The sequence below is a fragment of the Salvelinus alpinus genome, chromosome 33 (genome assembly GCF_045679555.1).
Source record: "Salvelinus alpinus chromosome 33, SLU_Salpinus.1, whole genome shotgun sequence".
Lineage (NCBI taxonomy): Eukaryota > Metazoa > Chordata > Actinopteri > Salmoniformes > Salmonidae > Salvelinus > Salvelinus alpinus.
Genome location: NC_092118.1, coordinates 2,677,945 through 2,699,871, shown reverse-complemented (window position 1 = coordinate 2,699,871; position 21,927 = coordinate 2,677,945). Strand labels below are relative to the sequence as shown.

Here is a 21,927-nt window from a genome sequence, read left to right as displayed (position 1 = left end):
CAGCCAGTGAAACTGCAGTACGCAAAATTCAAAACAACAGAAATCCCATAATTAAAATTCCTCAAACATACAAGTATTTTACAGCATTTTAAAGATACACTTGTTCTAAATCCAGCCACAGTGTCCGATTTCAAAAAGGCTTTACGACGAAAGCACACCAAACGATTATGTTAGGTCAGAGCCAAGTCACAAAAAACACAGCCATTTTTTTCAGCCAAAGAGAGGAGTCACAAAAAGCAGAAATAGAGATACAATTAATCACTAACCTTTGATGATCTTCATCAGATGACACTCATAGAACTTCATGTTACACAATACATGTATGTTTTGTTCGGTAAAGTTCATATTTATATAAAAAAATCAGAGTTTACATTGGCGCGTTGTAAAGGTTTTCTTCCAGGGGTGAAGGAGAGGACCAAAATGCAGCGCAGTTAGTGTTAAACATGTTTAATTAAAGAACAGTGAACACTACAAACAACTACCAAAATAACAAACGTGACAAAAACCGATACAGACCTATCTGGTGCAGAACACAAACACAGAGACAGGTAACAAACACCCACAAAACCCCAGTGAAACCCTGGCTGCCTTAGTATGACTCTCAATCAGAGACAAACGATACACACCTGTCTCTAATTGAGAATCATACCAGGCCGAACACAAAACCCAACATAGAAATACAAAACATAGACTACCCACCCAACACTCACGCCCTGACCAATAAAGACATACAAAACAAGAGAAAACAGGTCAGGAACGTGACACGCGTTATGTTCAGTAGTTCCAAAACATCCGGTGATTTTGCAGAGAGCCACATCAATTTACAGAAATACTCATAATAAACATTGCTAAAAGATACAACTGTTATGCATGGTATTTTAGATCCACTTCTCCTTAATGCAACCGCTGTGTCAGATTTCAAAAAAACTTTACGGAAAAAGCAAACAATGCAATAATCTGAGTACGGCGCTCAGACGACAAATCAACCCAAAGAGATATCCGCCATGTTGTGCAGTCAACAGAAGTCAGACATAACATTATAAACATTCCCTTTGATAATCTTCATCAGAATGCACTCCCAGGAATCCCAGCTCCACAAATGTTTGTTTTGTTCGATAATGTCAATCATTTATGTCCAAATTCCTCCTTGTTGTTCGCGCGTTCAGTACACAATCTAAACTCACAACGTGCGTGCAAGTCCAGCGGAAACTATGTACGAAATGTCAAAGTTCCGTTACAGTCCATAGAAACATGTCAAACGATGTATAGAATCAATCTTTAGGATGTTTTTTAACAAATCTTCATTAATGTTCCAACCGGACAATTCCTTTGTCTTCAGAAATGCGATGGAACGCAGCTAACTCTCACATGAACGCCCATGGTCAGCTCATGGCACTCTGGGAGAGACCTTACTCAGTCTCCTCTCATTCGCCCCCACCTCACAGTAGAAGCATCAAACAAGGTTCTAAAGACTGTTGACATCTAGTGGAAGCCTTAGGAAGTGCAATATGACCCAATTTCCACTATCTTGGATAAGCAAAGAGTTGAAAAACTACGAACCTCAGATTTCCCAATTCCTGGTTGGATTTTCTCAGCTTTTTGCCTGCCATATGAGTTCTGTTATACACAGACATCATTCAAACAGTTTTAGAAACTTCAGAGTGTTTTATATCCAAATCTACTAATTATATGCATATCCTAGCATCTGGGCCTGAGTAGCAGGCAGTTTACTCTGGGCACGCTTTTCATCCGGATGTGAAAATACTGCCCCCTACCCAAGAGGTTATGTAAAGGAATGATGCATTTTTTTTAAGTATTCAAATATGGCCACCAAAAGACAACAGCAAAGATTCAATAATGTTACTTCCACCAATTTTTAAATCATGTTGGATCAATGATTACACAAGGAAGGGAGGTAATAAGGACGGAGGAAAGGAATGAAGGAATTCAAACATGTTCTTATATCAGTGAAACCCTGATTGTGTCCATCTGTCTAGACCGGAACGTTCCGTATGGTGTCGGAGGAGGAGCAGGCCATGAGGTCCAAGCTGGAGCATCTGACTGTGAAGGACCACGGGCCTGTGTTTGGACCCTGTCCCAAACTGCCTGTACACACAATACAGAAGGTACTAACTATAACACCTTAAAAATCCTTGTTGTTTATGACATTTTAAATCCCAATAAAATATGTATTATAAAAAAATATGGAATATGGATTTTTATTAGGTGCACCCATCTAGTACCGGGTCGGACACCCCTTTGCCTCCAGAACAGTCTGACTTCTTCGGGGCATGGAGACGTTGCTCAATTGGTATCAAGGGATCTAACGTGTGCCAGGAAAACATTCCCCACACTATTACACCACCGGCACCACCCTGTACCATTGACACCAGGCAGGATGGGGCCATGAACTCATGCTGCAGATGCCAAATCCTGACTCTGCCATGACGCTACAGAAACCAGGATTTGTCGGACCAGGCAACGTTTTTCCACTCCTCAATTGTCCAGTGTTGGTGATCTCATGCCCACTAAAGCCTTTTCTTCTTGTTTTTAGCTGAAAGGAGTGGAAGCCGGTGTGGTTGCATGTTGCAATAGCCCATCTGTGACAAGGACCGATGAGTTGTGCGTTCCGAGATGTCATTGTACACACCACTGTTATACTACACCTTTATTTGCCTGTTTGTGTCCCGCCTCTTAGCTTGCAAGATTCTTGCCATTCTCCTTCGACCTCTCTCATCAATGAGCTGTTTTCGCCCACAGGTCTGCCGCTGACTGGATATTTTTTGTTTGTCGCACCATTCTCGGTAAACCCTAGACACTGTCATGCGTGAAAAGCCCAGGAGGCTGGCCATTTCTGAGATACTGGAACCAGCGTGCCTGGCACCGACAAATATACCACGCTCAAAGTCGCTTAGGTCACTCGTTTTGCCAATTCTAACGTTCAATCTGCCTGCTTTATATAGCAAGCCATGGCCACATGACTCAGTCTGTAGACGTGGTGTACTTAAACTGCCCACTGAGTGTATGTAATCAATGTTAACAATATCATTACCCGTGATTGTGGTTAGTGACAGGTTATGTCTCGCTAAGGCAGCAATATAGAATTGTTGAATGCTGACACAATTACAGCTAAAAGTCTTCTCTGTCAGTAAGGACACTCGTCTTTTTTTCTTGCCAATTGAGGGTGCTTTCACACTTTCAGTCCATTTGAGACAATTTTTGTGAACTCAGTGCGGTTCTCTTAATTTTTTTGTGCTGTGTGAATTCTGCAAAGTTACTTAGATCCCTCAAAAGAGCTCGCGAATCGAAGAGGTGGTCTGAGTTCGGTTTACTTGAATTCCGCAGTCCGGTTCCCTTTTTTCGGGCAATGTGAACACAAAGATCTCCAGGTTCGCTTGTCATTATTCCCGCACCACACACTAGGCTACAGCAACGCTGTTTCTCCTGCCATAACCCATCACATTGGTGCCACAAAAGAGAGAAGATGAAAAAAAGTGCTGTTTTTGAGTATTGATTAGTGATTGTCAAGGGTACACAGAAATTACTGACACGATGTTCAGATTATTTGTTTGCAATATGTTATCTATAGGCTAAGAGCTCCATAAGCTGTTTATTCGATTGTGGACTTTCAATAGTGTGAGAAGCCAACGCATTTGGTAAAATCACAACATAGGGTACAAAGTCAATGCTAGCTCTTAAAGGAGCAGTAGCCTACATTGGGTGTACAATTTTCAATTACATCATTACTAAATCTGCAGTTATTCTTCTGCTGTTTATTCTGTTACCAATAATATTTACATGTTAATATTACCTTCTGATTATAATTATTGTTTAATCTTTTAACTAAATGCAAATCTATTAGCTTCCAAAATGAAAGTAGGTATACATAGCTGTCCGATAACACGGAATCGCTTGTACTGTACTTCGCAAAAACCCAGAGAGCATTAAGTGAATGTTGGAAAAAGATCTTGGTTCCTTTCTTAACATGGCAACATGAATGCAAAGAGACCACAAAATGGGTGAAGTTAGCTTTCAAAAGAGTCCTCTTTCAATGGAGACGGCAGTGTGAAAACAAAGAACTGAGTTCTTTCGCTTTATTTACCCCAGAGTTCACTTTAAAGAGGACTGAGATCGGTTCTTTTAAAGAGGACTATATGTGAAAACACCCTGAGTTACAGCAAGAGTCGTGCCGATTCCTTCCAAATGAGATTCACTCGTGTCTCTTCCAGGCGAAGGATGAACTCAACGAGACGGAGGAAAGGCGAGTGTCATCTCTGAAGGAGCTTAGGGCCATGATGAAAGAAAAGGCGAGAGATGGGGATGACCTGGCTAAGACGGTGCAGGAGCGCTTCGGGGACAAACCCGACTCCCTGCTGCTGCGCTTCATCAGAGCCCGCAAGTTTGACGTGGCCAGAGCCCACGAGCTCCTGAAGGGTGAGTGGGAGAGGCTATAGTAAGAGCTATAGTAGAGTTGCAAAAATATTAGTAACTTTCACAAAATTCGCAAGTTTTCCATTAATCCTGGACGATATTCTGCTGATTTCTTCCTGATTCTGGAATCTTCCAATCAGGATTTCTGGAAAAGCTGCGTAAGAGGTAGAAAGGTTGCGTACTCTGTGTACACTCTTAGAAAAAAGGGTTCCAAAAGGGTTATTCGGCTGTCCCCATAGGAAAACCCTTTTTGGTTCCACGTAGAACCCTTTTGGGTTCCATGTAGAACCCGCTGTAGAAAGAGTCCTACCTGGAACCAAAAATGGTTCTTCAAAGGGTTCTCCTATGGGAACAGCCGAAGAACCCTTTAAGGTTCTAGATAGCTCCTATATTTCTAAGGGATGCATGTTTTCTGCATGATGCTCCTTTTCTCAATGGCCGGAAAGATCAGACTAGTTAAATCCATCCATCAGGAGTGAATTGGCCGATTGGGCTGGTCCATTTTCAGCCCAGTGGGCCTGTCTGACTTGATCATTATTTAGCAAATAATGGAGGCCTCAAGCACAAAAATTGTCTGGTGTGGGGGCTTCAAAGGAAAAAATGCCATCCATCCACCCACCCACATCCATCTGTGGATATTTCCCTCCCACCATCCATCCACTCACTTCCATCCATTTAATCAAGGTGTGGTAAATGATCAATCAATTAATCGAAGAATTGTAGAGGAGAATATTGGGAAGACATCATATGAAGTGTTGTCATCATCTTCATCCTGTCTGAATGCCTCTGTTCAGATGAACATCTCTGTCCCACACCGCACCTCTGGTCTCCCGTGTTTTCTCTGCCATAAACGCTGTGCAAAAGAATGAGTCATTTAGGGCCAAATATATTTTTTGCACTGTTTAGAGTCTCCGAATCCTGTTCATCACTAGGACAGAGAGAAGCCTGTAGACTTAGTTGTTTTCAAAGTCCCCCGGACAAAGGAGCTCTGTTATACACAAATAGGGCAGAAAGTCTGTTAAGCCTAAACGCATCCAGTGTTCTGCTGGGAACAGAGACAGGCTGTGCTTTCATCCCTCTTCCTCTCGTTCACACACCCACGCACACACACAGACGTGCACACACACACACACACCTGGCTATAAACATGCTACGGAGAGACATGCAAATAAACATGGTCTCTAACAGTGGACTGGGTTAAGTGAAATAGTTGTAACTTTTGTTGCATTATACTATGATTATGTAACACACACATTATTTCCTTGTGGGTTCAATGTGAAAGAGGAATGTACTTGTTTCTGGGGTTAATTGGTGGTCCAGTATAAAGGGATTGGCGAGGCACACACACACACCGTGAGGTTAATTGGTTCTGCAGTATGAAGGGGCTAGGGCAGGAGAGAAGTGGAGAAACACTGGTGTTATTGTCTTTGCTCACCATGTGAAAGCACAGCGACAAATGTTTACAATTGCAAACTGTCCTAAATACTAGTGGTGGGCCGTACTCTGCTTTTAGTTGAGTCAAATGCATCAGCGAGGGTCGAACTCTGTATACAGAGCCCACAGCACACTCGCCCTCCATGCACTTTACACATTTAGAAGGTGCCTGGAAGAACTTTTTGGGTTGCCACACCGGCGGAACCTTTCTAGTTTAAAAAGGTTCCTTGAGGAAGCCCTCTGAAAACGGTCTTCAAGGAACCCCTGTGTAAAGGTTCAAACCGGAACATTTTTGTGATGGGAGGGGTTACATTTTGAACCTTTTTAATAATATTTTGTAGAGGTGGCAGCCGAGGCTTACCGTCGAATCAAAGTGCACTCCTTCGATATGAAGTTGTTTTTTATGAAAATGAAAACGTGTCAGTTTGTCACTTTTCACAAGGTTGGAGTAATAACATGTTCAGTTACTTCAGACGTTGGCTCGAATCTAGGTCGTGCCATTCGATTTAGAGAAAATTAACAGCTAAGAAATAACGTTAGACTTTTTTCACTGACTTCTCAAACCCCAAACCCCCGGCCTGGTCTGTTTCGCAAGCGTTCCTCTAAGTCGAGCGATGTTGTGCCTCTGGGTTTAGAAACTCTATGATTATACAGTTCATGTGAAAATATTGGGATCTGGTAAAAGGCCGACATTGGTAAAAAATATACTATTTGTATAGAAATGCAAATATTGTGATTTTAGAGGCACAAAGTAGCAAAAGCCTATGATTAAAGGGACTGCATGAGAACCTATTATTGGGCTCTCACCATGTCACATGCAAAATTATCAGCTTTCTTATTAGCCTATTTCGATCACAATTTTTACATGGCAGAGTAACAATTCCAGACAGAATAAACTTCAGTTTTTTTGGGGCAAACTCCAAGGTCCTATGATAACAGCCTACATGTTTTGTGAGCAACGACATCCGGGTTTTCCGATGCATTATAGTTTGACATGGGCTGTTTGCCATCAGAGCAAGAAAACAAGAACTGATTTGATCAATCGATTCTTCAAACGAAGTACTCCGCACATATTTTACATGAATGGACTGCATCAAACTTTTTGGAAATGGCAAGTTCACTTTCTCACCCGTGAATGCATCTCAAGTGCAGGTGCGCTGTTCAGCAACTCGCGTCAGCGGGATGGGCTGCCTTTTCATTAGGAGGGACGTCTACCGTCAATCAAAAATAATGATTAACAATTCCTCAATTTAAATATTACGTGGACACCTATACATTTGACAGTCAAGCACAAGATATCAGTGTAGCCTTTTATCATCTAGACATGATGTTGAAATATCTTCATGCCTAGAATAAAAACCTCCAGGCTTTCATCATAAGACTCAATTAAATGAAAGAAAAACGTTACATCTTACAATAAGCTGCTTTTAAAATCAAGCAGAAAATAGCAGATGACCAACATCAATTTTAGGGATATTGACTAATTGTCCCGCTGATGGCCAATCAGGTGTCAAGTGTTCAGATTGATTATAATTAATCTTTCCTCGCTGGAGTCTGGGGAGATTCGGTGTGCTGCTGACAAGTTCGAGGGGATCGGCCAGAACAAACCACAGTGTCTTGCTAAAGGCAATTCCTATTCAACGTGTGCTGTTTGAGTCTACTTTTCAAATAAATATTGTTTGGCCTAGTATTATTGACAATTAGATTCTAGAGCAAATTGAAAGAAAATGAATTATTACAAAGTTAAACACTTTTCTTTTGGTTTCTTAGTTTGTTCTAGGCTATTGAATATGTGCACGTTTTTATTTATTAATAAATATATTCGTAGGTTTACAGATAGGCTGGTACATTTTTCAAGTAATCCGCCCAACCCTGTTTTATTCTGTCTACAAGGAAGGCAACGGAAGGTGTGCATGCAGCTCAGATTGTTTTTTGACAAAGAAATACACTGAGTAAACCAAACATTAGGAACACCTACGTAATGTTGAGTAGCACCCCCCTTTGCCCTCAGAACAGCCGCAAGTTGTCTGGATGTCCTTTGGATGATGGACCATTCTTGACACACGGGAAACTGTTGAGCATGAAAAACCCAGCAGCATTGCAGTTGCAGTTGACACAAACCAGTGCACCTGGCCCCTACTACAGTTAAAAAGCACTTCAATCTTTTGTCTTGCCCAATCACCCTCTGAATGGCACACATACACAATCCATGTCTTAATTGTCTCAAGGCTTAAAAATCCTCCTTTTAACTGTCTCCTCCCGTTCATCTACACTGATCGAAGTGGATTTAACAAATGACATCAATAAGGGATGATAGCATTCACCCGGTCAGTCTATGACATGGAAAAAGCAGGTGTTCTTAATGTTTTGTATACACAGTGTAGTATAGGCTCTTTTCAGACAGGTTTAAACAGCCAACCGTGTGTGTGTGCACCCGGTCTCAGGAAAGAGAAGATATAAAGCTTTGCGGTTGTGTTTCGATGCTGCTTGGGGCGTAGGGGTGTCAGCCTTATGAACTGTACTGACCTCATGTGTTCTTCAAAAGGGACTTAATTCAACTGAATTTGCGGGTTATAGGAGTAGTAAAATCATTGACCCCATTTTGCTGGGGTTTTCAGTCAGGTTAATGTATTCACTAAGGTTAATGTATGAACTCTTTAGGATTGACCTCATTGATCGTAGCCTGAGTGCCAGTCTGTTTGTATACAATGTAAGTCAACTTTGTGTTTCCTAAATGCCTCTGCCATGACAATGAGTGACAATGTTGGCTTCAAACGGACACCAATGGAGTAGGCAAGAGCCCAAACAGATCTGGGAACAGGCTACATTGGTGTTGTTAGGGCAATGTTAATATGTGCTCTTCAAGAGGAACCTCATTGATTTCATATCTGTGGCTGTTTCTGCACAGGTTATGTGCGCTTTAGGAGGGACTACCCTGAGCTGTTTGAGAACCTGACCCCAGAGGCGGTCCGCAGCACCATTGAGGCAGGCTACCCTGTGGTCCTGCCCAGCAGGGACAAGTACGGCCGTGTAGTGCTCCTCTTCAACATCGAGAACTGGGACCTGGAGGAGGTCACCTTTGATGAGGTAGAGTATACAATCTACAGCTGCAAAATTCCAGAAACTTTTTATTTTTAATTTTAATTTTAATTTTATTTTTAGAAATCCCAATTGGAGGGAATCCTCCAACTAGGATTTCTGAAAATCCTGAGAACTTTAGGGAAGTTTGCTGAATTTTTGTAATCTTCAACCAAACCCACAGAGCAGACTGGTTCTGTGTAGACTATTTTGTCCTCAAGTCCCCAGCACCATCGAGGTGGCCTACCCAGGGACTATACAAACAGGCCAATCCTAAAGAGTTCATACTTTGGGCCTGACAATGAAAAACAACAAACATCAAACTTTATTTGTCGCATACACATTTCTTAGCAGATGTTATTGCAGGTGTAGCGAAATGCTTGTGTTCCTAGCTCCAACAGTGTAGTAGTATCTAACAATTCACAACAATACACACAAATCTAAAAGTAAAAGAATGGAATTAAGAAATATATAAATATTTGGATGAGCAATGTTGGAGTGGCATTGACTAAAATACAGTAGAATAGAATACAGTATATACATATGAGATAGATATTTTTACTTAACCTTTATTTAACTAGGCAAGTCAGTTAAGAACAAATTATTATTTATAATGATGGCCTACCCCGGCCAAATCCGGACGACGCTGGGCCAATTGTGCACCGCCCTATGGGACTCCTAACCACGGGCGGATATGATACAGCCTGGATTTGAACCAGTGACGCAGTCACTGAGATGCAGTGCCTTAGACTGCTGCACCACTCGGGAGCCCAAGGGAAGCATATAGGAAAGGAGCCTATAAGATGTAGGGTTTTGTAACTGAGTGGTAAACCAGCTAGTGATGGCTATTTAGCTGTCTGATGGCCTTGCGATAGTAGCTCTTGGCCCCAGCTTTGACACACCTGTACAGACATCGCCTTCTGGATTATAGCAGGGTGAACAGGCCGTGGATCAGGAGGTTGATGTCCTTGATGATCTTTTTAGCCTTCCTGAGACATTGCTGTAGGTGTCCTGGAGGGCAGGCAGTGTACCCCTGGTGATGCGTTCGGCAGACCGCACCACTCTGCGGTTGTGGGTGGTGCAGTTTCCATACCAGGCTGCGATACAGACCGACAGGATGCTCTCAATTGTGTATCTGTAAAAGTTTGAGGGTTTTAGGGGCCAAGCTGAATTTCTTCAGCCTCCTGAGGTTGAACAGGCGCTGTTGCGTCTCCTTCACCACACTGTCTGTGTGGTTGGACCATTTCAGATTGTCAGTGATGTGTACGCCGAGGAACTTGAAGCTTTCCACCTTCTCCACTGCGGTCCCGTCGGTGTGGATAGGGGTGTGCTCCCTCTGCTTTTTCCTGAAGTCCACGATCAGCTCCTTCGTTCTGTTGACGTTGAGGGAGAGGCCCTCACCTCCTCCCTGTAGGCTGTATCATCATTGGTGGTAATCAGGCCTACTACTGTTGTGTCGTCTGTAGACTTGATGATTGAGTTGGAGGCGTGCGTGACCATGCAGTCATGGGTAAACAGAGAGTACAAGAGGGGGCTGAGCACACACCCTTGTTGGCCCCTGTGTTGAGGATCAGCGAAGTGGAGGTGTTGTTTCCTACCTTCACCACCTGGGGGCGGCCAGTCACGAAGTTCAGGACCCAGTTGCACAGAGCGGGGTTCAGACCCAGGGCCCCGAGCTTAATGATGAAATTGGAGGGTACTATGGTGTTGAAGGCTGATCTGTAGTCAATGAACAGCATTCTCACGTAGGTATTCCTCTTGTCCAGATGGGATAGGGCAGTGCGATGGCGATTGCATCGTCTGTGGATCTATTGGGGCGGTAAGCAAATAGAAGTGGGTCTAGTGTGTCAGGTAAGGTAGAGGCAATATGATCCTTAACTAGCCTCTCAAAGCATTTCATGACGGCAGAAGTGAGTGCAACGGGGCGATTAGTCATTTAGTTCAGTTACCTTTGTTTTCTTGGGTACAGGAACAATGGTGGGCATATTGAAGCAAGTGAGGACAGTAGACTGGGATAGGGAGATTGAATATGTCCATAAACTCTCCAGCCAGCTGGTCTGCACATGCTCTGAGGATGCGGCTTGGGATGCTGTCTGGGCCGGCAGCCTTGCGAGGATTAACACGCTTAAATGTCTTACTCACATCGGCCACAGAGAATGAGAGCCCCCAGTCCTTGGGAGCGGGCCGCGTCGGTGGCAATGTGTTATGCTCAAAGCGGGAGAAGGTGTTTAGCTTGTACGGGGGAGCAAGATGTTGGCGTCCGCGACGTGGCTGGTTTTCCCTTTGTAATCCTTGATTGTCTGTAGACCCTGCCACATACTGTACATCTTGTGTCTGATTCGTTTAATTGCGACTCCACTTTGTCTCTGTACTGATGTTTTGCCTGTTTGATTGCCTTACGGAGGGAATAACTACACTGTTTGTATTCGACCATATTCCCCGTCACCTTGCCATGGTTAAATGCGCTTTCAATTTTGCCTAAATGCTGCCATCTATCCATGGTTTCTGGTTTGGGTAGGTTTTAATAATCACAGTGGGAACAACATCCCCTAAACAGTTCCTGATGAACTCAGTCACTGTGTCAGTGTGTACGTCAGTGTTATTCTCATAGGCTACCCGGAACATATCCCAGTCTGCGAGATCAAAATGATCTTGAAGCATGGATTACGATTGGTCAGACCAGTGTTGAATAGAACCTAGCACGGGTACTTCCAGTTAGAGTTTCTGCCTATAGGAATGGAGGAGTAAAATGGAGTTGTAATCTGATTTGCCGAAGGGAGGGCGGGGGAGGGCCTTGTAGGCATTTTGAAAGGGTGAGTAGCAGTGGTCGAGTGTTTTACCAGGGCGAGTACTACAGTCATTGTGTTGATAGAACTTCGGTAGCATTTTCCTCAAATTTGCTTTGTTAAAATCCCCAGCTACAATAAATGCGGCCTCAGGATATGTGGTTTCCAGTTTGCAGAAAGTCCAGTGTAGTTCCTTGAGGGCCGTCATGGTATCGGCTTGAGGGGGAATATACACGGTTGTCACTATAACCCGAAGAGAATTCTCTTGGGAGGTAATAAGGTCTGCATTTCATTGAGGTATTCTAGGTCGGTGAACAAAAGGGCTTGAGTTTCTGTACGTTATCACAATCACACCATGAGTGGTTAATCATGAATCATACACCACCGCCCTTCTTCTTGCCGGAGAGTTCTTTATTCCTGTCTGTGCGATGTACTGAGAGAGCCATAATTCCGTGAATCAGTATGTTACAGTCCCTGTCTCTCTGAAAGGAGATCCTCACCCTGAGCTCGTCTACTTTATTGTCCAGAGACTGAACATTAGCAAGTAATATACTCGGAAGCGGTGGATGGTGTGCACGCCTCCTGGGTCGGACTAGAAGTCCACTCTGAATGCCTCTTCTCCACCGGCGGTGTCTTGGAGTAGCCTCTGAGATAAGTTGAATTGCCTTGGGGGGTACTACCAAATAATCTAATTCGGGAAGGTCTTATTCCTGATCGTAATGCTGTTGAGTTACTGTCGCTCTGATATCCAAAAGTTCTTTCTGCCTGTATGTAATAACACAAACTATCTGGGCTAATAATGTAAGAAATAAAACACAAAAAAACGAAATACTGCAAAGTTGCTTAGGAGCTAGAAGCAGAGCTGCCATGTCTGTCGGCACCATATTAGAGACTCATGAGACAATCATTCCTTATGAATTTCTCTCTCCTTTCTCCCTTTTCCTCCACTCTCTCTACCCCTCTGTAATAGACCCTGCGAGCATACTGTGTGATCCTGGAGAAGTTGTTGGAGAATGAGGAGACCCAGATCAATGGTTTTGTACTGATTGAGAACTTTAAGGGTTTCACCATGCAGCACGCCTCTGGCATCAAACCCACTGAGCTCAAGAAGATGGTGGACATGATGCAGGTCAGAGCAGCAACACACACAAATCAATAGGCAATATCAGACTTAGAGGCAGCCTCACACAGAGAATAGTTACACCTACAGATTGTGAGTTCTGAATGCAGTTCAATAAGGCACGATGTAGAAAGACATTTCGCAACAAAAAACAAAAGTGGCCATTCTTAATGGGACAGTTCAAGTGGTAACACTTTACTTGACACCCAACGTCATAACGCGTTATGACAAGGCGACAACCATGGCATAATATGTCATAACAGCAGACGTAACTTCTCATAACCTTTTATAATATGGTAACAACACCGTCATTACACATATATTTAGACCTTTTGTGACATATGACAAGAGGGTGAAAATCCATCTACCGTGGTAGTTATTTTATGGCTCGTTATGACACTTGCATAACAGTGTCAAAACCCACGAAACCTACCACACAAGGCAAAACTTTCCATTACACCATAGCCTGTGTCAACAGTATGTTTTTTTGTTGATGACCATATTAAATTATCATTGTAATTGCGCACACGTTGACTGACGTCAGACATGAACCTACCCCAAAGCTCTGTTGCTGTCATAAAGTGTGTTTTCTACTAGTTATTAATAATATGATGAAAAAAACATGTCTGTAAAGAATTCATTACAACAACAACAACAACAACAAAGGATTTAAGAAACAAACGTTTAAACAAAAGAACACTTCTTGGTAAAGAAAAAACCTATTTGAATAAATGTGGGTTTTGACATTCTTATGTAGGTGTCATAACCATACATAAAATCATGCAATATATGTCACAAGACGTGTAAATATATGGGTCATGACAGTTATCACCGTATGACAGGTTATGACAAGTTACGTTAGCTATTATGACATGTTATGACACTGGGTGTCAAGTAAAGTGTTACCGTTCAAGTAGTGCCTATCTGTTTCAGTACATTAGAACAATTATAATAATGAATGCCTACTGAACAAGGCAAGGTCCTAATCAGACCAGTGGCTATCACTAGCATTCGTCCATTCTAACAATACCATCTAGGAACTACTCAGATCTGATTAGACCAGACAGTCCAAACACAACAGAAAGATCAATGTGCAGTATGTGATCAGAATAGCTGTCCCACTTCCCACTAACAGAAAACGAAGACCACTCAGTATGATCCCCGCTACTATTTGTGTTATGTGGTTTAGGATCCTTATTGGAATTTCTCTCTGGATGTGCTAAATGTGCTTATTGCCTACGTGAGTCTGACCCAGCCTGTGTTGGTCTCTGTTGTGTGCACTGCAGGACTCGTTCCCGGCCCGTTTCAAGGCAATCCATGTGACCCACCAGCCCTGGTACTTCACCACCACTTACAACGTGGTCAAACCATTCATGAAGAGCAAGCTGCTGGAGAGGGTAAGAAGGAGGAGGAAGTGGAGGGTATGAATAGAGGTGCAAGGGGATGGTGGCAGAGGGTGAGATGGAGGAAAAGGAGAATGGCAGAAGGGATGGGGTAGGTAAAAGGAGGGAGAAGGGCAGCAGCCCATGTGCCAGTCTGTTTTTTACATTTTTAGCAAACGCTCTTATCCAGAGCGACTTACAGGAGCAATTAGGGTTATGCTTTGCTAATGGCACATCAACAGATTTTTCACCTAGTTGGCTCGAGGATTCGAACCAGCAACCTTTCGGTTACTGGCTCAACGCTCTTAACCGCCAGGCTACCTGCCGCTAGGCTAGCTGTTTCTCTTTCAGCCTCATCCATTTTCTTGTTTGGCAAGGTTTGTGCACTGTAGCTTAGCTACAACAAGATGTCAGCAATAGGGAACATAATCAATGTATTTGGCGTAATCGTTTTTTATGTAGTTCCATACAGAATAATAGTAATAATAATAATAAAAAAACATTGTCAGCAACAAAAAAAAGAAGAACTACTCCTACAACTATTAATACAACTAATAAAACAAAGTGTATATATAATACAGCCATACATATTAATCGGTGATGTTTCTAATAGTTAACTGTTTGTTCTTAACATTTGAAAAAGGGCTTCTTTAAATTCACTGTGTGATTTAATGCCCTGATTTCTATAGGTAAATTATTCCAGTCAGTTGGGCCTTTTGTATCTGAAAGATCTTACTCCAATCTCATGATGTACCCGTGGAATTTGTAATTGCTGCTGTTGTCAAAAGAAGTAGTGTGAGTCGTGCATACTTAAATTTCCCTGTATATAGTAAGGAAAACCTAAGTTGATAAATTTTTAAAAAATGGTACCAATCAGTGGCGGCCGCTAATTGGCTGAATACCAGATGCGTGAGGTGGTTGGAGTTGTCAACAAAGCAGCATGGGAAAAACAAATTCAAGTTTTCGAACTACCGGTAGTTTCTTTGAGAATATATATAAAGTGATTTGTGCATTTGAACAACAGCATAAATACAGCTATTTCACGTTTTCAAGTCAAAAACCAAATGACAGCTGCTGCACATGCTGCCACTGTTTTGAACAGATTAAATTATATAATTTAGAACGAGCTGCCAGCGGATGTCACTAACCCACGAGATCACCAGGGAGAACGCAACAAGCATGCAAAAGTGAAAACCGATTATCTAAGTGGGGATAGCTTGCTAACATGTCACAAAGGATGATGCTCTAGCCAGTTATTAACTTTAATTCTGAAATAACTTAATATTTCCAAGTTAGTCAGATATTAGTTTCGGAAGACTTGAAATTGGCATGGGAGCTAGCAAGCTACCTGCTAGCTAGCCGCTTATCAAAGGTAGAGAACTACTTAGACCAAAAAAATCGACCATACTACTTCACAATGTTTCTCAAAATTACTGTAGCTGGCTAATTTGATCATTATTTGTGATACACAAGGTTTTATTTCACCTACAATAGAACCTGATGAACAACATGGGGGGAAACAATAAAATTGTTCACGCTTTTTTGTCCTACCAGATCCGCGATGAGAAGGTTCTAGCTAGTGTATTCCTGTCTTTCGACTCTTGTTCGATTACAGTTGTGTGGTTTATCAGGTGCACATGCTCCCATGACTGTTATGATCATTTATTTACAATTAACTTTTTGCGAAACACTGTACCTAATAAAGCAGATCTAGTCTCACGTGTGGAAGTAAGCCGTCTGGCACAAGAAACTCATTGGGAGACTAGAGCAGACCCAGAAGTTCTGGCTGAATGGATGCATATTTGAACGCCGCAGGACGGTCCATTTACTTTGTGCTGTTAAAATTTACGCTATGAAATCCTGCCATGTCATTGAGGCAATGTTCGCACGGCCTACGCATGCAGCTGCTGCTGGCAGCAACTGAGGGGCAGAGTAACTGAACTGCTTGTTTTTAACAAAATAGATTTGAAACAGGAAAATGTACACATTTACCGCACTTCTATGAGCATTTAAAACATAATCCATGAAAATGTATATATACTGTATATATGTCACGTTCCTGACCTATTTTTATGTTATTTTGATTATGTTTAGTTGGTCAGGGCGTGAGTTGGGGTGGGCATTGTATGTTGTGTGTGTTTTGTTTAGTCTATGGGTGTTGTATTGTGTATGGGATAGATAATTGTGAGGTTGTCTAGTTATGTCTATGGCTGCCTGGATTGGGTCTCAATCAGAGACAGCTGTCATTCATTTGTCTCTGATTGGGAGCCATATTTAAGGTAGCCATAGGCAGTAGGCTTTTGTGGGTAGTTGTCTTGTTTAACGTTTGTTGCTTGTCTGGGCACTTGCGTTATTTAGCTTCACGATCATTTGTTGTTTTGTTTGTAATAGTGTTTTCGTTTCATGTTCATCTTCGTTCGTTTAATTAAAAGAAGATGGCTTATTTTCCTCATGCTGCGTTTTGGTCCGTCTCTCCTCCACACGATCGTGACAATATATATATATATATACACACACACACACTACCGCTCAAAAGTTTTAGAACACCTACTCATTCAAGGGTTTTTTTTTATTTTAAATTTTTAAATTTTAGAATAATAGTGAAGACATCAAAACTATGAAATGAACTATGAAACTACTATGAAATATTTAGATTTGTTTAACACCAAGAAAGTGTTAAACAATCTAAATATATATTTTATATTTGAGATTCTTCAAAAAGCCACCCTTTGCCTTGATGACAGGTCTGCACACTCTTGGTGTTTTCCAACAGTCTTGAAGGAGTTCCCACATATGCTGAGCATTTGTTGACTGCTTTTCCTTCACTTTGTGGTCCGACTCATCCCAAAACATCTCAATTTGGTTGAGGTCGGGGGATTGTGAAGGCCAGGTCATCTGATGCAGAATTCCATCACTCTCCTTCTTGGTAAAATAGCCCTTACACAGCCTGGAAGTGTGTTGGGTCATTGTCATGTTGAAAAACGAATTATAGTCCCACTAAGCACAAACCAGATGGGATGGCGTATCGCTGCAGAGTGCTGTGGTAGCCATGCTGGTTAAGTGTGCCTTGAATTCTAAACAAATCACAGACAGTGTCACCAGCAAAGCACCCCCACACCATAACACCTCCTCCTACATGCTTTACGGTAGGAAATACACATGCGGAGATTACCCGTTCACCCACACCGCGTCTCACAAAGACACGGCGGTTGGAACCAAAAATCTCAAATTTGGACTCCAGACCAAAGGACAAACTTCCACCAGTCAAATGTCCATTGCTCATGTTTCTTGGCCCAAGCAAGTATCTTCTTCTCATTGGTGTCCTTTATTAGTGGTTTCTTTGCAGATATTCGACCATGAAGGCCTGTGTCACACAGTCTCCTCTGAACAGTTGATGTTGACATGTCTGTTACTTGAACTCTGTGAAGCATTTATTTGGGCTGCAATTTCTGAGGTCAGGGCTTTGTGATGGCCACTCCAATACCTTGACTTTGTTGTCCTTAAGCCATTTTGCCATAACTTTGGAAGTATGCTTGGGGTCATTGTCCATTTGGAAGACCCATTTGCGACCAAGCTTTAACTTCCTGACTGATGTTTTGAGATGTTGCTTCAATATATCCACATAATTTTCCTCCCTCATGATGCCATCTATTTTGTGAAGTGCACCAGTCCCTCCTGCAGCAAAGCACCCCTAAAACATGATGCTGCCACCCCCGTGCTTCACGGTTGGGGTGGTGTTCTTCGGCTTGCAAGCGCCCATTTTCCTCCAAACATAACAATGGTCATTATGGCCAAAGACCCTTGATGAAAACCTGCTCAGGACCTCAGACTGGGGCCAAGGTTCACCTTCCAACAGGACAATGACCCTAAGCACACAGCCAAGACAACGCAGGATTGGCTTCGGGACAAGTCTCTGAATGTTCTTGAGTGGCCCAGTCAGAGGCTGGAATTGAGCCCGATCAAACATCTCTGGAGAGCCCTGAAAATAGCTGTGCAGCGACCAACCTAAATTTCAATCTGTCCCATAGCAAAGGATTTATCCAGGCAATTCTTATTGAAGTCACTTAAGATTATACATTCATTTGACCAATACATTGAATTGACAGTGGTGATAATATTGTTTATGGAGTCTACTAAAGGTTAACAATCATCAATTACTTTTTCTCATGTAGTTATTTTAATAAATAAACCTTCAATAAACCTTCAATAAGGGATAATCTCAGGTGAAATCTTCATAGAAAGTAATTAATCGAGGATAGAGGTTGCTACTGCCCCACCTCATATGCACCTATCAATTCTAGATAATATGTAACCCTGGATTTTTTACTCAGTGTCTGAAATGTTGGTATTCAACCATGTCTCTGAAATGGTTAATTATGAATGTATTGTGCACCTACCTTTTCCTCTCCTCTAATTTTGGTCTGTGGCTCCTCCTCTTGGCAGGTCTTTGTTCACGGTGATGAGTTGGATGGCTACCTGAATGATTTTGACGCTGACATCCTGCCTGCAGACTTCGACGGGAAAGCCCCCCTCACTGACTGCAAGGCCATCGCTACCAAACTGTTTGGGTCCGAGGACACAGCGCTCTAACACCATACTGTCACATTACGAAGCAAGGCTGGAACAGACCGGGGTCTAGTCCAAAACGAACAGCTAGCACCTAACCCTGGACACTTGATGCTCCCTCAGATCAGTGAGGCAGAATAGGTGGGGGTGAAATTTCTACCATGTTGCCTACAGGGGTATTCAGTTCGATCAGCTCTTCAAGTGGGCATCAAGATGAGTGTCTTGGGTTTAGGGGCTAGTGGTTGATTTGCGACTGGGCAATAGGAACACAAGCGAGAAAGAATAAGAATGTTGAATAGAGGACATGGATAGTAAAAGTACATAATATGATTTTGTTTTTTACAGCACAGAGAAGTGTAGCTCCTCCATATACAGAAGTTAACTTTTGAATATGCACAGGGAACAAGACGGCCCCTACTGTATGTAAGAGCACAGAGAATGGCATTTGGTGATGAGATGACCCAACAACTTATTACTGTAGTCTGATGTGAATTTGGTGTTCATTGCCTTAAAGGTTACTTTCACTGTGACTTTACTAGAGGAGCCTATTGCCTAGCCTGAGACTGCTAAAAAAACATATAGGATATATATAGAATTTAGTAATAGAAGAATGATAAAATAACATATTTCAGTTAAGCTAGTTGACTATGAAGAACATTAAGAATACGATAGATGGTCTATGAAAAAATTATATGAAAATATGTACATTCCTTAACATAGTGGCATTGCTTAACTCCCCTATTCACATTACATTTTGTGTATACCGAAGTGTCTATATACTATGGGAACTCCTATGGTGTGCTTAGCTAGGATTGCAGAGAGAGTATAGTAGATGGTTGATGTCAAAAAGTGATTGATGTCAAAGTGATTGACAGGGTGTTTGACCTTTTAAGGACATCCTGTCTGGACGTTCTCATGTTGTTTAGTGTGCGCTTATGTAACTTGATACTGCAGCTGTTTCTTTTGAAGTAAAGCACGTTTGAAATAAAAAAGTAATGGGCTGGTGATTGATGTGTCGTGTAGTGACCTTGCTGAACTTAAGGAAATGTGTTTGAACATTTGAAACAGTTGGGTCATTTTTGCAGTGAACTTAAGGAACTGCTGTGTAGTGAGCTTGTGACCCCTTGTAGAATGTAAAAGTAATTTCCGGGTAGGTCTGCTGATTATAAGTAAGTGTTAGACTTCTCCTGTGAACACCACAAGCGACAACTTCAGCGATAAACCACAAACTATAGAAAACATGTCTCCTAGACCAATTCTAGGTGTAATGTCTCCTTCATGTCTGGGCCACAATGACAAAACCATTGATGCCATTCTTTGTGATGCACCTGATTGTTTTAAAGGTGGGATTGATATGAGTGAAGGCTATATGGGTTACATTGTCCAACCGGATGATTAAACGCTACTGAACAGTGCTCTCCTCTCCTTTTTCGGTTCCTACCTTGATAGTTGGCATTTAGGATCCAGAACCATAAACCACATCACTCAGCCACTTACCCTCACCGGGGGAGTCCATTCATCAGGAGAACATCCCCTTTCTTCATTACCAGTGCACCAGTCCACAAGATCATCCCCAGCCTCCCTTGGCTTCAATGACATAGCCCTACCATCTCATGGTCGAGGATGAGAATTAGACTGGTCACCCAAATACCGGAGGACCAGCTTCCCTGTCCCCTGTGGTTCCATGTCGGTTGAGAGTCCTATGGTTGCCCTTCAGCCCAACATCCCGGAGGTATACCAGGACCTGCGGGAGGCATTCTCCAAGACTCGCGCCACCAGTCTTCCTCCTTATCGCCTCTGGAACTGTGCCATCAACCTCCTCAGCTCCTCCGCGCAGACGCATCTAACCTCTGTTGGTGGCTATGACCCAGGCCATGGAGGATTACATCCAAGAGGCACTCTAACAATGTTTCATCCACACGTCCACTTCCCCTGCGTCGGCTTTTTAAAAAATAAATTCATTTCAGGACTCAGCGAAATCACCACAAAGTATCTCCCATTGGTGCCGTCAGTCAATGACTGACGTGGGGGAACGTGGGGCCCGGTTCTCCGTGGGGCCCGGTTCTTTACCAAACTGGACCTGCGGAGTGCTTACAATCTCATCCGGATCCGGGAGGGGTGTGAGTGGAAGACAGCATTTAGCACAATGTCTGGTCACTACGAATACTTGATGCCATTTGGCTTAACCAATGCTCCATCAGTGTTCCAGGCATTCGTTAACGAGGTGTCCAGGGACATGATTGGACGCCAGGTGGTTGTGTATATCGATGACATTCTGATCTTCTTGGCTACCCTGAGGGTCACAACACTCACGTTTGACCATTCCTGGAACGCCTCCTGGCCAATTTCACCAGAGGGCTGTCTCCTTCTTCGGCTGCCAAATCAGCCTGCAGTGTGTGAGGATGGACGACAAGAAGGTAGATGCAGTCAGGTCATGGGCAGTCCCAACCACCATAAAAGGGTTAAAATGGTTGATGTTATGTGGATATATTGACGCAACATCTCAAGACATCAGTCAGGAAGTTAAAGCTTGGTCGCAAATGGGTCTTCCAAATGGACAATGACCCCAAGCATACTTCCAAAGTTGTGGGAAAATGGCTTAAGAACAACAAAGTCAAGGTATTGGAGTGGCCATCACAAAGCCCTGACCTCAATCCCATAGAAAATGTGTAGGCAGAACTAAAAATGCGTGTGCGAGCAAGGAGGCCTACAAACCTGACTCAGTTACACCAGCTCTGTCAGGAGGAATGGGCCAAAATTCATCCAACTTATTATGGGAAGCTTGTGGAAGGCTACCCAAAACGTTTGACCCAAGTTAAACAATTTTAAAGGCAGTGCTACCAAATACTAATTGAGTGTATGTAAACTTCTGACCCACTGTGAATGTGATGAAAGAAATAAAAGCTCAAATAAATCATTCTCTCTACTATTATTCTGACATTTCACATTCTTAAAATAAAGTGGTGATCCTATCTTATCTAAGACAGGGACATTTTACTAGGATTAAATGTCAGGAATTGTGAAACTGAGTTGAAATGTATTTGGCTAAGGTGTATGTGAACTTCTGACTTCAACTGTATATTCAAATTCATACTTTCTCATCTTTTGGTTGCTAATCGTTTGTTAGATT

The 21,927-nt window shown here is 42.6% G+C and overlaps 1 protein-coding gene across 1 annotated transcript in view; it reads left to right on the top strand.

Annotated features, from left to right (window-relative positions):
- Positions 1-19,804, top strand: part of rlbp1a (retinaldehyde binding protein 1a) — a 28,517-nt gene extending 8,713 nt beyond the window's left edge. The window contains exons 4-9 of the mRNA XM_071381298.1: positions 1,998-2,126; positions 4,230-4,434; positions 8,774-8,952; positions 12,700-12,858; positions 14,136-14,246; positions 18,675-19,804. Of these exons, the coding sequence (XP_071237399.1) occupies positions 1,998-2,126; positions 4,230-4,434; positions 8,774-8,952; positions 12,700-12,858; positions 14,136-14,246; positions 18,675-18,821 (930 nt within the window). The 3' untranslated portion in view covers positions 18,822-19,804. The remainder of the gene's footprint in view (positions 1-1,997; positions 2,127-4,229; positions 4,435-8,773; positions 8,953-12,699; positions 12,859-14,135; positions 14,247-18,674) is intronic.
- The last annotated feature ends 2,123 nt before the right edge of the window (positions 19,805-21,927 follow it).